Here is a 16,924-nt window from a genome sequence, read left to right as displayed (position 1 = left end):
CATGATGTTTGTGCAGGAATAGAAACCCTGACTAAAACAGTTGGATAGGTGACCATAATATCTTGTTGCCATGTCTCTGCTCAATGAAGTATATTTTAAATGAATACAAAATGAATGGCCTTCCCAGCCTAAGACGGTGGCATCAAGATTGTGACTAACATCCCAGGAGAGTGAAGTTACTGTTGAGAGGTGTTTTAAATATTATTTCATTCACTCTCTGACATTATCAGATGAGCAGCTTGAAGCCTAGAGAATGGAACTAACTGCTCAACTACTTAAATTAAGAGCCAAAAGCTCCAAGACACACTTCAGCCCCCTCTCTAGTTAAGGGGTAAATACGTTCGTCCTTCCCACTTGCAGCTGTCGTTTTGAAAGGGGATTCACGAATCACCTGAGAAGCACTTTTTATTTTGTAGTTTATTCTAATGGCAATATCTAAATTTCTTGTCTATACGTTTGCATGTTATTGATGGCTGTCTCCTGTGGAGCACTACCATGTGACATCAGTGGCCTGTTATCTTTTTGTTGCATGACATAGTGGCAAAGAGCAGCCCCAGGGTCAGATCTCATGGACTTCAGAGCCTTGGATACATCAATTACCAGCTGCATGACCTGACCTGGCATTTCTAACATCTGAGCTTTAGTGCTGCCATCTTTTCATTTGTCTGGTTGGTTGGTTGGCTTTGGTTTTAGAGATAAGACCTCATTGTTTAACGCAGGCTAGCCTGGAGATCACAATAGAACCTGGACTGGCCTTGAACATGATTTTCCTGCCTCAGTTTTCCAAACGCTGGGATTATAAAATGGCACCGATATGATGGGGTTCGTTTTCCCATGTTTAAAATGAGCATGCTCGTGTCACTCTCAGAGGATGGTTGCATGCACTCAACCAAATGCAATGTGCAAACTGTTTAGGACGGCCTGGCATACAATAAAGGTATTTCTAGGTACCTTTGGGTGTCTAGACTGAGCCAGACAGGGATGTGGTTTATGGGGTAGGAGGAGAGGTGGCATCGCTGAGTTTTCTTGTCCATGGTGCTGAATCAATCCTGCATGACTGTCCATTGTTGGCTCTACCAAGATGCTCAGAGAAGAAACGCCTTTTTATATCTTGTTAACAAAATCTTGGGCTTCTGGGCTGTGCCAGAAGATCCATCTCCAGGCAGCTTACGGTCTAAGGAAGCCAATCATAACGTCTGTAGATGTGAGAAGCAGTATAGATGCGGGGGGCGGGGGGTGTGTGAACAACTTTGTGTCCAGACAGAAGCAGGTTTGATCAAACCACTCCACTGACCACAAGGTAAAGATCACCTGATAAGATTGTCTTGAAGCTATTAATATAGAATCGATAGACTACATAAACAGTTGTCATTTGTTTCTGTTGATGTGGGGAACTGAAAATAGAGGAGAAAAGGAAGAGGAATGGAGACAACAGAAGGGCAAGAAGGCAGAGGGGAGGTAGGGTGAACTCGAGGCGTCCACACAATGGAGAGTGGTACTGGACCAACCGAAAATTCCTCCTGATCTGTGGAGCCCAGCCGACTCCTCCAGATATGAATGGCTCTGGTATAATTGCTGCTGTAACCCAGACACTCGCATAGCACCTTACACACAGTACACTCCACGCACCTTACGCACTGCACACAATGCACGTAGCACACGCAGTGCACACAGTGCACACAGCACATCACACCATGCTGCCTGCTGCTTTTACAACCCCATCTCCTTTTCTACCTACTGAAGCCTCGTGCTTTAGGCTCACATTTTTTTTTTTTGATGTTTCTTCCTTAACAGTTGTGTTTCTCACATATGAGTGAGCTGCCAGAGTTGATGGAGCTGCCATTTCTCTCGCCTTCTGGGGACTCTTTGAAGGTTTTTTGTCTATTCACTTTGTAGTAAGAAGTCATTATTATCTAATCTGTGACCTCCCTAGGTGACATATTTGTCATAAAGTGTCACAGAAGGCATATTAAAAACAAATGTAGATAGGAGAAGAAGGGAATTTCTACAGATAATACAAGTCATAGTGAGAATTTTAGAAGCATAGCAGAATGACAGGTTTCAGGCCATCTAGAAGCCCTGGACTTCCAGTAATGTTTTCCTCCCTCAGGAAAATGTGACTGACATGGGAGACTCAGGCTATCTGCCCAGGGCCCTTAGGAGAAGTACTAGTGCCAGGCATCCCCGCTTTTCCTCTTACCCCTGCCCACTGCATCAGTAGAAAGCAGTGCTTACAGACCTACATGTTGCTAAGACACAGAATTTCTCAAGGCCTTTAAGTCCCACCGATTCTCTTTTCCAATGAGTTTCCATTGGAACAACACACCACAGTGCTGTTGCTGTGGGTGTAGGGACCACACTTTGAGAACCATCGATGCAGAACTTGCTTGTAACTCAAGCTCTATGAAACTGACACCCTGTAAACACATCAATCTTACTGTTTTGCCTATCTTGAAATTATGAATAACTTGTTTCAAATCACAGAGTTGTGAGCCAAGGCTTGGTGTTTGACATCTCTAGATCCAAGATCAGATTTATGTTTGACACTTTGGACACAAGATTCCCTTGACACCAGATATGAATCTAGAGAAGAATTTTCCCTGAGGTGGCTTCTATTCATGACCCTACCCAAGGTTTCCCTGCCAGGACAAGATGCAAGGGCTGTGTTAGCATCTCATGTTTTGCCCACCCACCTCCTGCACATTTTGCATCCTACTGCATTTTTATGGTCATGTGTACTGTAGTTTTTCCTCCTTACTAGTAGCAGCCCCCTGGAAGCCTGCTGAGGTCTCACCTCTGGTTTACCTCTCCATTTGGAGATGCGGTTACAGATCTCTGAACATGGCTTGATTGATGGCATCAGCACCTTGCACATGGCCAGCTGCTCGGTTCCCAAAACCTATTCACCCAGAGGTAGAAAGGAGAGATGGTGAACCTTGAAGTAAGCAGACTAGGTTCTGTCCTGTCACTCACTAGAGGGAGAACTCTGGTTGGTCTCCACAGCTCTGAAACAGGCATAAAAACGGCATTTGTGCAGGGCTTCGTGACGACTACAGATGGAATGAGAAAGGCAGAGAGTGTGCAGTAGGCTAGTCCTGGGGCTGCAGCTATTATCATTTGTTGTTAAAATGATTTGTTGAACAGATTCACAAATAAATTAAAAACAAGCCCTTAAACTGTGATGCCTTTGGGGTACACACACTCTCAAAGGGAGCCCCTGGGAGTCTCAACTTCCACCCAAAAGCCCCCGTCAATAAAAAGCTCTGCTGGAAACCAGCCCAGCCCTAGGATCCCACCCTGCCCCTGGGCAACTTGGTTCAGGTCGACAGGTCCATACTCAAGATGTCACATTTTACTTGATGCTACAAATATAATGAATGCAACATGATCCTCAAATGGAAGAAGTTCAGGCTGGATTTTTGTGAGTAGCATGCAATTCCAAAATGTGTGTGTGTGTGTGTGTGTGTGTTTGTGTGTTGGGGCTCTATGTTGATGCACTACTAAATGAATTCTTAGATATTACTCATATTTGTTATTCATGAACTCAAATTAGTTCAGTACTAAGTTCCCTGGTGGCTCTAATTCAATTATCTGTGAAGTTAGCTTGGTCTAAAGGCTCCAGAGCTCCTGCCCCCACACTGGCACATGCCTCAAACCCTGTGAGCAAGGGAAGACCACACTGGTATCATTTCAATGTCAGTTCTGTTCTGAGTTGTTTGTGGCTTTCAGCTACTCATATGGTTGCTTTTAAATTAGGAATTATAGCTCCCTTGGCTTCATAGGTATCATTTAGTCAGAGAAGGTGAATCAGTTAGCCCTACTGTGTGTGGTGACATTTGCATCAAAGTTACTTTTAGTCTACGATTTTCCAGTGAGTAGGTTTTAAGACACAAACTAGTTGCAGTTTGAGATGAACCATGCAAATCTATACCGAGAAGATACATGGGATATTTTCATCCAGAAATACTTGTAGAGCTCTTTGGTTATCTGTGACTGTGCAACTAACTACCCCAAAACTTAGTGGCTCAACAGTCACTTTACTAATCCACATAATAATATGAACTGGGAATGTAGGCAAGGTATAGCAGGAACCAGTTGTCTTTGCCCCATGCAGTTCATGTTAAAGCTATAGAATCCAAGATGGCATCTCTCCTGACATGCTCAGCACCACGGCTAAGACAGCTTTTGTGATTCAGTGAGTGATGTGACTGGAGTCTTCAGATTTCATCGTCATCTGGCTTCCTTGGTTCTCTGTGTGATGGTAATCCTCGCCCTGCCCTGTGGTCTTCCCATGTGGTCTCTATGGGCTATCTCCGACCAGGTGTGACTGAACTTCTTCCAAGGAGGTTTGGAAACCTCAATAAGACAAATGGAAGGCACTGGCTCTGGTCAAAGCTTCAACCTGATAGTCACAATGTTGTTTCAATATCTTTGTGGTTCAAGTAGGTCACAGGCACAGTCTAGACTTCAAAGGCTCTAAAATATCAGGACAAGTGGTTAGTGGGTGACACCAATCTGTGACCAATAGTGGCAATTCAACTACTCATCTTGATACATACAACCTGATACATATATAGCTACCTTGATACGTATTATCAAGGTAAGCCTAACAAATAACTTTGCAAGTCTATAGCTCATTATTTTAATATAAAACTATGTATGGATGCATATTTTTATTACAAGGTCAGTAACTCCTAAGTGAAATTATAAACAATTTTACTCTTGAAGTGAACAGGTGGTTCTTTTTGCCTCCCTGAAGGAGTTCAAACTCTTGCAGGGTAGAGATATTTGTTTCATTTCATCCAATGTGGTAAGCACTGTAGTAGACAAAAACTCCTGGTGCTGATGAAGGACAAAGATGCTATTCTCATCCTGGGTTGAGCATTCTAAGGGACCTTCTTAAACTAGCTATTTGAACTGAATTGCTAATATACTAGCTAATTTTTATGTCAACTTGTCTCAAGCTAGAGTCATTTTGGGAGTGGGAACCTCAGTTAAGAAAATGTCCACAGCAGATTGGTCTGTGGGCAAGACTATGGGGCATTTTCTTGATTGCTGATTGATGTGGGAGGGCCTAGCCTACTGTGGTTGGTACCATCCCTGGACTGGTGGTCCTGGGTTCAATAAGAAAGCAGGCTGAACAGCCATGAGGAGCAAGTCTGTAAGCAGCACTCCTCCATGGCCTCTGCATCAGTTTTTGCCTCCAGGTTCCTGCCTGGAGTCCCTGGCCTGACTTCCCTGTATGATGGATGACAAGCTATGAAATAAAATAAACTCTTTCCTTGCCAAGTTGATTTTGGTTTATGACGTTCTATCACAGCAGGAGAAAAACCTAACTAAGACAGCCATGGAGGAGTCAAGGTTGAAGGTAAAATAACAAGATAAAAAGCTAGAATGGAGGACGTCGTCAAAATCTGACCTTGTTCAGAGTCTGAGAAGAAAGAAAAATTCTTATCTCTCTAGTCATTTTTCCCTTATAAAAATGGGCTCATTATGGCTTCGTTATATCCCATCAGATTCATATAAGTAAGCCCCCCCAAAGTGATGGCATATCCATGCACTGATGTTTTTTGGAGAGTGAAAGAGAGATGAAGAGGTATTTGTTCCTGAGTAATTGGGTATGGCTGATTCATTCCAGTGAATAGAGAGACCTGGGGTGCAATTCAATACGCGTTGAATTGCCATCTCCTTTTGACTTATAAATCCCATGCTGACATCTGTACAGAACAAATAGAGTTTGAACCAGTATACAAAATGGCAGAGCGAGAATGCGTGTTAGAAACCATTATTCCCACCCCCTCATTTTATAGACAAGGAAACCGAGGCCCCAGGAGCAGAAACAATTGCTCAGAGTGGCATAGCTTCAATGACATAAAATACTGCTTCCATCCAAGGCAGACAATATGCAATCTGAGTTTTATTTAGAAAACCCTACTAAATTTTATTCTGTCGAACAAGACTATTTCCCCAGAATGCAGCGTCGATGAGAAATGGCCGGGCTGGTGCTGGGAGAGCAGTGAACCCTGATGGAGAGAAGCAGCCCATTGTGAACTAGTTGTGGCCTGTCAAAGAGCAGAGGGCATGGGGTAGGTGTGGGGGGCATTCTGTGGGATCCATCCTAGAGGCGAGCGCTAACATGGAAGTGCCTTCCACCCTGCAGCAAGGTTCTCAGCCATAGCGGAGCAACCAGAGCAAGAACACGAACACTTGTCATTACAGTAAATATGTCTTCCCTTCACCTTAGACAGAGGCATTGGCTCCTTCAGGACACTTCTGAACCTGTGAGCCTCCTTCACTCTTATAATTCTCTGTGCATGTCTGCACCATTCTACAGACAACCTGGGTGGTAACGAGCTGTTCGGCTGTGTATCTCCACATGGGCCCATGTTCCCCTATGATATAAAAACACAGTCTCCCATGGCAAACAACCGAGAGAGTGAATAACCTGTTGAAAGAGATTCAAAATGCTCTAGAGAATAAGTGACCTTTTAAACTGGGACTGGACAGACAAGTACTGGTTTGCTATGGGAAGGAAGTAACGAAAGGTTTTCCAAGGAAAGCAGAGAAAGGTCTGACCTGTCGATCCAGTAACCTGTGTTTAGGAGGTGCTATTGTGTCCCTGGCATTTGCCTAGGGCAGGAAGTAACAAAAAGTGGATTTGACTGAAGCGTACTTATGAAAATGCCAGGGAGTAGCTCTCATGGGTTCCTGGGCCTTCTGGAACTCCAAGGTTGGCCCTTTGTCTTGGATGTTGAGAGAGTCCTCTGAAGAGTTTTAGGCACACAGGTTCTAAATGAGGAAGCTCTCTTTAAAGACATTCTGGGTGATTCATAGGATACACCGTTATGTGAACACAACGTGCAGACCACAGTCTCTAGTGTGCTGGCTAACCTTTGTGTCAGAAGGGGAAATGAGACATCTCCGAACTTGCTCTCTTGTGCAAAGTTAAACCCACAAAAAAATAAATAAGTAAGAAGGTAAAGGAGAAATACTTACGGAGGTGGAAATTGGATGAGGGAGAGATGGGCAGGAACAGAGCAGACAGAATCAAGGTGCCAGGCTTCTCCGGGTGCACTTTATATAGTTTAGCCCTTAGAACAACCCCCACCCCCATCCCCTGCCCCGCCCAAAGAAGATTCCTTGGGAAAGAAACAGGGAATGACAAAGACAGACAGAAAGTAGTGGAGATGGGGCAGGTTCGCTCAGAGCCATTTTGGAAAACTATTTTTTGAGATTTGTTTGGTTAAAAACAAAAGAAGCGCCAGGTGGTGGTGACGGCGCACGCCTTTAATCCCAGCACTTGGGAGGCAGAGGCAGGTGGATTTCTGAGTTCGAGGCCAGCCTGGTCTACAAAGTGAGTTCCAGGACAGCCAGGGCTACACAGAGAAACCCTGTCTCAAAAAACAAAACAAAACAAAACAAAACAAAACAAACAAACAAAAACAAAAGACAAGTCATGAGCCCTGTTTTCCACAGAGGCGAGACCTAGCAATTCCACAAAGATTGCTTCTGTGTTTTAAAACTTAACAAGTTAGTGTACTTTAGATGATGGAAACAAATTCCATTGGGAAAAATCTTAAAGTCTTAGATAAAAGAAGGCTACAAATGGAAGGACCGTGTGATCCCAGAGTTGGAGGCCTGAGTGTGACTTCAATGGTAGGCAGACGGGTGCCGCCTTCGTTAGAGTTTCTGTTGCTGGAATGAAGCACCGTGACCAGGAGGAACGAGGAGAAAGGGTTTGTTTCACCTCATAACTCTCACTCCACCCGGTCAGGGCAGGATCTCAGGGCAAGAATCAAGAGGCAGGGACTGATTGATGCAGAAGCAACGAAGGAACTCTGCTTACTGGCTCGCTCATCATGGCTTGCTCACCCTGCTTTCTTCTACAACCTAGGAAATACAAGAAAATGCCCCCCCCCCCCGGCTTCCTACACACCAATGACATTTCTCTCAGTTGAGGATCCCTTGCCAGATAACTCTAGATTATGCCAGTTGACAACAGATAAACCAGGCGATTAACCCCTTACCAGTGTCACACAGCAGAACAGTGTCACACACAGTATTCAACCACAACCTTTCCCTTCTTGCTAACCCTCAAGATCTTCTATTAATATCAGTCTTATAATATAATCCATAGTATAATCTTAAATGTCCTATATTCTTTCGAAGTTCAGCTTCTTTAGAGAAAAAAACAAACTCTCTAAAATTCCGAAGTCTCTTACTTGTGGATACCTATAAAATCAAAAATAAGTTACACATGTCTCATGCCAGGAGAAAACTGAGGCACAGTTGCAATCAAAGCAAAGCAAAACCAAATTCCAACCATGTAAAACCTTCAGTGCTTGACACCTGGGCACCACTCTTGATCCTCTGGGCTCTAAGGAGCCTGGGCAGCTCTACCACCTCTCTGCCCACCAGAGCACACGTTGCTTATCTCATAGGTTCAAAGAGCCAGCTCCGTTCCGTAGCTGCTGCTGTCCATTCCAGAGCTGCTGCTGTCCGTTCCGGAGCTGCTGCTGTCCATTCCGGAGCTGCTGCTGTCCGTTCCGGAGCTATGGTACTGGCATCACCATTACTTTGAGATCTTCACTGCAATTGAGTCTGCACCTTCACCAAGGCTCTTGCTTGACCTCAGGAACTCCAGCCCTGCCATACAGTGCCAAGCTTCAGCTGCTCTCCATGACCTCCAAACCAGGTCATCCTTACATGCTACTAAGTTTGGTTGTCAGCATGGGATGCAGCCTTGGCCACCCTGCACCACAGTGTCTGTGTGCTAATCCCGAGGGAAGAGTCCCAGAAGGTCTCACCTCAGTGATGCCTGTCTCTTCTCAGCCATGCTGATTCCTCCGCTCCAGGTGACAGTTATCAATTCCTCCATTAAAGTGGATCCTCCCCACCCCCCACTGGTGTTGATTTGTTGTTCATCACAGCTGACTCTTCAACCCTAGCTGAACAGAACCACAATTCTTATTCAAAACATCCCGCGGCAGCAGGAGGGGTGAAGGGGGCAAGGCTGGAGAGCTGCCTTAGCAGTTCAGAACACTGCTCTCTCTTCCAGAAGACCCACCACCCACAGGGCAGCTCATAACTCCAGTCTCAGGGAAAGCCACACCCTCTCTGGAGTCCCTGGGCACAGCATGTATGGGGTACACAGACATTTAGACAAAACACCCATACAAACAAAATTAGATTAAACTAATATTTTTTTTAAAAATCTAATGAATGACCCTGGTAAGAGTCTGGTTTCCTCTGCAACCTCACAAGCCGGGCCTCAACCATTTTCCTTTCTTTCCACACTGCTGAGCTCCCAAGCTCCCACACTAGCTCCTTAAGCACTGAGCACTCAGTGGCTTTTCCAGCTCAAAGTTTCAAACTCCTCTCACAGTCTTGCCAAAAACAAATGGTCAGATCTGTCACAAAGACCCCATAAATCTGGTACCAATTTCCATCTTAGTCAGGGGTTCTAGTGCTATGATAAAACACCATGACCAAAAGCAACGTGGGGGAGAAAGGGTTTATTTCATCTGACAACTCTCAGGCCACACCCTGCCACTGAGGGACGTCAGGGCAGGGACCTGGAGGCAGGAGTTGATGCAGACGGTGGGGGGGGGGGGGGGTGCTGCTCACTGGCTTGCTCCCCGTGGCTTGCTCAGCTGGCTTTCTTACACATCCTAGGATCATTCGCTCTGTGGCAGAGAGCCTGCAGTGAGCCCTTCGACATCAGTTCTTAATCAAGAAGATGCCCCACAGGCATGCTGGTGCTGATCTTTTTCTTCTCTTTTTCCTTAATACGTTACTTATTGACAATAAAGTATATTAAACTACAACTATTAAAAAGATTCCTTTGACATGGAACAGACATTTTAAAATATTTTCCTTCTAGGTGTGAAATAAATGCATGGGCAAACAATAATCTGTGGTGCTGTGGTGACTACTAAGTAACTATATATATATATATATATATATATATATATATATATATTCACTTTACTCTCCCTGTCCTCTCCATGGTCGTACTGACATTTTCTTAACTGATATTCCCTTTCCTTTCAAGTCAACATGTCAAGTTGACTTGAAAAAACTAACCAGGACAGACAGACAAATGGACAGACATGCATGTATCTATCAGCTCTGCCTTTGATGAAATGGGGAAACAATGACGAAGGTCAATGAACATACTTACTGTCCAAACCTTGCTTTCAAACATCTTCCACTTAAAGGAATCAGGGCTCCATGGAGAACCAGGGCTGATGAAACCAAGATGAACCAGAAAAGTTTATGGCACCAGAAACTAAAATCATACTCAAAGAACGCAGCTATATATTTAAACACCGGAACCGTTTGCAATGAGCTCCCACTGTTCAAATGTGGGACAATTTGAGAATCCAAACAGCAGTGTTTTATAACCCAGAGAGAAATAAGTACCTATGACTATAATTAAAATGTTTATTTCCTAATTCAATGTACATTCATACTTAATGTATAACAATTTACTACTTATACAAATATATTTATATATGTTACATTTATTCATACTAATATGCACTATAGTCTATTTACTATATAGCATATACAAATATATACATTAATATAAATAAGTTCTTCCTACTATAGACTGTTGATTAATATAACATGAATGATTAAATGATGAAGTCATTATCATCATAATCACCTAGTCAAGACTCATCCATGGGTGCTGAAACCAGTGTATAAAATTTTGATGAGCAGTTACAAGATTACAATAGCCTGGAGCAGGATGAGGTCAAGTTCAGAAACCTGAGGCACACTAGAAACCTTCTCCCAACTGCTGCCGGCTGATCCCTATGCCATCCTGCTAAGGTTGCGCTGGCAACAAGTAAAGAACTTTAGCTTTATGTGTTTATTTATTCATTGACAATTTCACACATTTGTTTACAAGATTCATTTTGGCTACATCACCCTGTCATATCTCTTCCTGTGCCCCTTGGAACCCTGCATACCAACAAGTCTCCTCTTACTTTCATGACTTTTTTTTTTTAATGACCACTGAGTTTAATTAGAGTTGTTTGAGTGAGGGTAGGTGGAGGGTTATTTACTGGACCATGGGCAACTTGCCAGGAAACCCCAGTGAAGTAGAAGACACTCTCTCCCTCAGCAGCCGTTACCTGACAGTAGCTCCTTCAGCTACTGCTAACTTACAGTATCAACATGACAATTTAGAAGGCAGCTTGACAGCATGTTAATTTCACACAACAATAAGAGGAGATTCCTTCCCACAAGACCTGACCTCCTCAGCCATGGGATTTTGACCAGGTTTATAATACTGGGCATGAATTCTCTCCTCTGAATCAAGCCTAAAGTCCAATCAGGAAGTGATTATTTCCCACCCTACGAGCTGTGGGCAGTACTGTGTCGCTGGGCACACCTGGCCTAGCAGTGTGTTTGTGGAATCCATACAACACTAGGACTTTCGGAGACAGTTCTCCCATGGAGGCCTGCATTGCCCTTCCTCGCACCATGGGAGCTAGGCAGCTGAAAAGAAGCCCCTGGCTCAGCTCTAGCTTGATTTCTTTATGTCCTTCAACCAAAGTATGTGACTTCAGCAGTAGGGTTTTACCATCTAGTTCTGGTAGACAACCTAGAGGAATGTGGGTGGTTGGGCGAGGAGAGGAGGGTGGGTTTTCTATGGCCACCCAGACCAGAAATGCATAAGAAAGAGGGGTCCCACACATCTGGCCTGGCCCTGAATTTTCTCTAGTATCCTATGACTTCTGAGAGCACTATTATTTGCTATGAAAGATACCTCCACGCAAACTTCCTTTATTTTTTTATACTTATTTGTGTTGATTTATTAATGATGTGTATGTGCAGAGGCATCTGTGGGAGGCAGGAGGGCAGCGGAGTGTTAGCTCTCTCATCAGAGTTGCCAGGGTTGGCGGCAAGTGCTGAGTCAGCTCTGCAGCCCGCCTGCCCCACCCCGACTCAAACCTTGCAGCCCCAGCATTCACCCTACCTTTCAAAGCGTGTGCGAGAACAATCATTTTTTATTGAATATCACTGCCTCTGCAGGTCATTGTACTGAAAGGGGGTGGTGTATGTATGTTGACCCAACCATAACACCACATACATTCTTTTTCCCCCACAGTTATTCTCATTTGCAAAAAGAAAAAAAAAGAACTCAAGAAACGAGAAAACTGTCTATAAAAAAATAATTAATGGGAGGCAGAGCCAGGAGTCAGGTTCCTTGCCGTCTGGTTTGCTGTCAGCTTTTTCTAGCCTGCTGTGTGTCTCTGAGCCCTCTTTGGAGTCCCTGCTTCTGAGGTGTGTAGAGTATTTAAGCCACGGAGATGTTGCTTTGTTTTCTGTTCTCTGTTGTTTGAGACAGGGCTTTGCTGTAGATAGCCCAGACTAGCCTCATGCTCACACTCCTCCCTTAGCCTCCGGATGCTGGGGTTCTAGGCATGGGCTGCCACAAACGGCTCGTAGAGGCGTTCTTAAACAGTCGTCTGTGGCGCCTGTCTTCCTCTTCACCCTATTTACTAAGCACTTGGTTTCAATTTCCTCATCCATTAAATAGAGACAGCAACACAGTCGCCTGTCACTTAATTATGGGGACTTGTTCTGAGGACTCGGATCTTAGACAGTTTCATCATTGTGCGGACATTGCAGAGAGCACAGACACAAAGCTGAATAGTGCAGGCTAGTTACTTAAGTAGCCTCCCCAGTAGCACAGTCATTAATTATCTCTATCGACAGAGCATTGTGTACTGGACGTGACTGTGTGCTATGCTTTCCTATCACTGACACTATAACGAATCTTTATATATATATACAGCCTTTACTACGATAAGTGTGAAACATATTGAGCTAGTGCAGTATGAACACTAGACTGTTACCAGGCCACAGGAATTTTCAGGTTCCACTATAATCTCTTGGGTATATTGAGTCTATTATAGCGTGAATATGACAGTTCTTAACATACATGCTCATGTAAGGACTCGGCTAGGTCGTGTGTTAAAACACATGACACAGTGTGAAATGAGTGTCTGTTAAGAGAAGCATCGGTAACTGTTCAATCCCCTAGTGTGTGTTAAACGACAATGCCAAAAGTCATTGCTTGCTTTTGACTAAATGATCATCCGGGACTAGGTCATAGAGAAAGAGGTCACCAAAAAAATGATAATAATAATCATAATAATAATGAAAAGGCAATACAACTGAAGAATTCCGTGAGCAGGAGAGATGTGATCTGGCTGGCCATGAGAAGGAGCAGACTAGGAGAGAGAGAGCAAAATTCAACGCAAGGAGACCAGCAGGAAGAGATGAGTGGGCCGGGGTTGGGCGGAGGACTGTGTGGTAGACAGGAGAGAGCATGGGATGGACGGCACAGTCCAGGACTGCTGCTGGGTTAGGCAGGAGGGAGGTGGAAAGCTTCCACTGGGCCTCAGCCTGTGGCTCTTCTGGGTGAGAAGCTTGAGGGGACCAGCAGGTGCTGGGCTATGGTACTTTGGGACATATAGGAGTCTCCAAGGGTGGCTAAAGAGTCGTAGCCACGTGCAGGACCTGAAGATCTCTGAATTCTCAGATCCAGATTGAGGACAGGGCTCAATGCTAGGGAGTCACAGAAGCTGTGAAGGGATGAAGTTCTACGGGGAACAGACGTGGGCTGAGGAGAAGCACCAGTGCTCAGAGATGGCAAAAGAAGATGAAGGAGACAGGGTGGGAACTCTCAGAAAGACATAAGAGGCTCAAGGGGGAGGGCTTCCTGCCAGGAAACAAGCTGTATAGAAAGAGATCAGAGCTAGGGAGAAGTGGGAAGGACCTGTGGGTTGACAACTCGTGACCTTAAGAAGACGTTGACAACAAATCCAGGCTGCATGCAGGTTAAGGAGGAGACCTGGCCTTCTTAGAAGAGAGACCACTATGAAGGCTTCCAGAAAAGCAAACATCTCACTCCCTACCACAGGCTCACCCCACAGCCCTTTCTTGTGGAGCTAGAATCTCAGTGCTTTGGTATAATTCATCCCTACCAGGCAGACCTGCACCAGCCATGACTACACACTGTTGTAAAGAATCCTATACATGTCTCCCTTCTGGGACCTCCTTTCAGCATTGCTAAAGCCTCACTCCACCTTGTGCGCGTGCGGGCGCACACACACACACACACACACACACATACAGAGAACATCCTTGAAGTCAGACCCAGAGTTCAGACTCTATTAAAACTCAGCTTATGGCTTCTTTACATCTCTTCCTTTTATGCCAAAGGTTTACCAACTTGTTTCTATCTTTGACCCAGAATAAAAGCATGCAAATGTGTGCACGTGCACGCAGAGGTATACGGTAAGGGAAAGTCGCCTGAAACAGCTTGCTACAGTGACGGTGCTTCTACTTTCAACATTATTCCGCTCCATGCTAATCTGCTTCATTCTTTATATGCCGATCCTGGCCTGCTAGGCTAATTTTATCACTCACAAAACTGATTTAATGAAACATACTATGATATGAAAGGTTAGGAGGAATGGCTTCTGTGCCCTTGTCCATCCTCCTAGCACCTGCACCCCGAGGCTGACAGACCCTCCCCCAAAATCCTCTTAGTAGCTCTGAGCTCTGAGAACTTCTCTCGCACTAGAGGCCACCAGCCAAGGGCTGATCTGAATTTCCACAGCAGCCCACAGCTCAAACTTAGAAGCCATGTGGTAGGACCTGGACATCAATAAGGGAGAGAAGGCTCCCCTTTCAAATCAACTAACCGGGTTCCTGTTCCAGTAGGATTCTGGGGGCATCTAAAGCCAGGGGTATTTTCTTTGCGTGCCTCTGGGAACCTAACACCTCCTTTGTGGAAGATGGTTCAGCTTCCCCGGTGTGAGAAGTATGGAGATCCTGTCAGTGGGCCAGTCTGACATTCAGCCAGAAGTGGAGCAGGGCTGCCACGTGCTGGCTTCTGGGCCCTCTCCAGATCTCTCAGAAGGTAGACCACACCCCCAAGAAACACAGAATCATTGCTGTCTTGCAACAGAGACCATGTTATGGTTTGTTTTTCCCCTGGCAACTCATTTACAACGGCCTTTGTGCTTTCACTTAGGAATTGCCAGCATTTCAGGATTGGCCTGGACCGCAGCAGGAATGTTACCTGAGGAGTAGCGGAAGTCCTTCGCCAGCTGCCGAGAGGTGTGGCCCTGAGCTGGGCCCCGCTTCTCGCTGGTGACCAGAACTCCATCTGTGTCTCAAGGCAATCACACTCAGCTGAAAGATGAGCGAAGAACAATGGGTCTCTCTCTCATCAGAAGAATTTGATCAACTCCAGAAATACTCTGAATGTAAGTGCTGGCATTCACAGACCCAAGGGAGGGTTTCATCTCTGTTAGGGACTTAATTCTTGGAGGGCAGAGTTACTGTAAAGCCATGGAGAAAGAGGCCTGTTGGATATAATTGCTTTATAAACACAGAATTAATGTTTGCATAGATATAAAGATGCAACCACTTTTATGCTCGACGGAGAATTTGGCGTACACACTGGAGAAAATACGGCAGGTTATAAACCCACCGTGGGCTCAGCAAGCACTATGGCACCCACAGCTGTATTTGGCTGAGTTCTGCCCCTTTCTTCCCAGGCACGTATTTCCCACCTGACAGTATCATGAGTGGATTCCCAGCCGGTTGCTCCTTTAAGCGTAATTTTACAAGACAACAGGTGCGTGGTGAGCTTGTTCCACCAACAGTGACTTCGCCCCACTCACGTGTTTTGATATCAGAGGCTGAACCCTTAGTTTATGCCTCTTTTTGGACTTTGTCCTAGGAAGGCCTCGACTCTTAGTTTCCCTTCTGCCGTGCCCAGGAACGCTTTCAGAATCAGGTCACATCGTTCACTACGAGACGCATGAGATGTGTCTCCCACAGGCCACCCCAACCCTGAATGGTGATAGGAATGTGCTTGGGCTGAGGCAGAGCCTCATCTGCATAAGTCAGGGACCCACCAAGTGCTCCCTCTGCTTCTTGGCCCTGTGGTATCACAGCTCTCACCGGTGACTCCTAAGCCACCACATCCTCCCTTGAGAGGAGAGGAGAGGAGCGGAGGCTGGGTGATAACTTAGGCTGTAAGGTGCCGCTGCCTGCTCAGCAAGAGGACCTGATTTTGGGTCCCTAGCACCCTGTGAAAAAAGAAAAGAAAGAAAATTCAGATTCTGTGGCAGATGCCTGACATCCCAGCACTGGAAAGAGAGATAAAGGAAGATTCTGGAACCTGCTGGCCAGCCAGTCTGGATGAATCAGCAAGCTCCAGGTTCAGTGACAGACTTAGACTTAAAAATATAAAGAGTGTGACTGAGGAAGCACACACACACACACGCACACACACACACACACACACACACACACACACGCACACATGGTCATACACACAAAAAGTAGACACACCCTGCATTCTTATTCAAGCCCACTGACTTGCTCCCCAAGATGAACCAGCGCCCCATAGTGTACTGGTCAGTTTTGGTGCTGGTATTATGGGTCCCTGGTCTCTTCTGTAACCTCAGTAGGTTTATAGAAACTGCAGTGCTGACTGGGAACAAGGGTAAATTCAATTTAACTAAACCTGTTCTCCAAGAGGTGAAAAAAAAGCATAAAGGTGAGCACTATCCTGTATGGTGAAGAATTCTGTTCAGGAGTCAGCTCTGTACTCAAGAGACAAGCAGAACACAGCTCAGAGACAGCGGAAGCACAGTGCTCTCTGGTACCACTGGCTAACAGTGCATATAAAGGCATGGGGAACTGCAAGAGGGGATAGTGGCATGGTAGACAATTGTACCACAGAGTGGGTGATTAAACAACAAAAACTGATTATCTCCAAGCTGTGGAGGCCCTGAGTCCGAAATTAAGGCATTGGCAAGTTGGCTCTTCTGTGGGCTAAAAGGAATGGCCTCTCCTGGGCTGTGCCCATGGCTTGTTG

At 45.3% G+C, this 16,924-nt stretch overlaps 1 protein-coding gene across 2 annotated transcripts in view; it reads left to right on the top strand.

The window, feature by feature from the left end:
- The window catches only part of Dgkg (diacylglycerol kinase gamma), a 190,404-nt gene that overhangs the window by 20,165 nt on the left and 153,315 nt on the right, over nucleotides 1-16,924 (top strand). For both annotated transcript variants that reach the window (XM_021184692.3, XM_021184691.3), the window contains exon 2: nucleotides 15,065-15,299. In XM_021184692.3, the coding sequence (XP_021040351.1) occupies nucleotides 15,233-15,299 (67 nt within the window). In that variant the 5' untranslated portion in view covers nucleotides 15,065-15,232. The remainder of the gene's footprint in view (nucleotides 1-15,064; nucleotides 15,300-16,924) is intronic.

Source organism: Mus caroli, unplaced genomic scaffold, assembly GCF_978045245.1.
Source record: "Mus caroli unplaced genomic scaffold, Mus_caroli_1 scaffold_17, whole genome shotgun sequence".
NCBI classification, from domain to species: Eukaryota; Metazoa; Chordata; class Mammalia; order Rodentia; family Muridae; genus Mus; species Mus caroli.
Note: the sequence above shows the minus strand (reverse complement) of the source record. Positions and strands in the feature narration are given on the sequence as shown.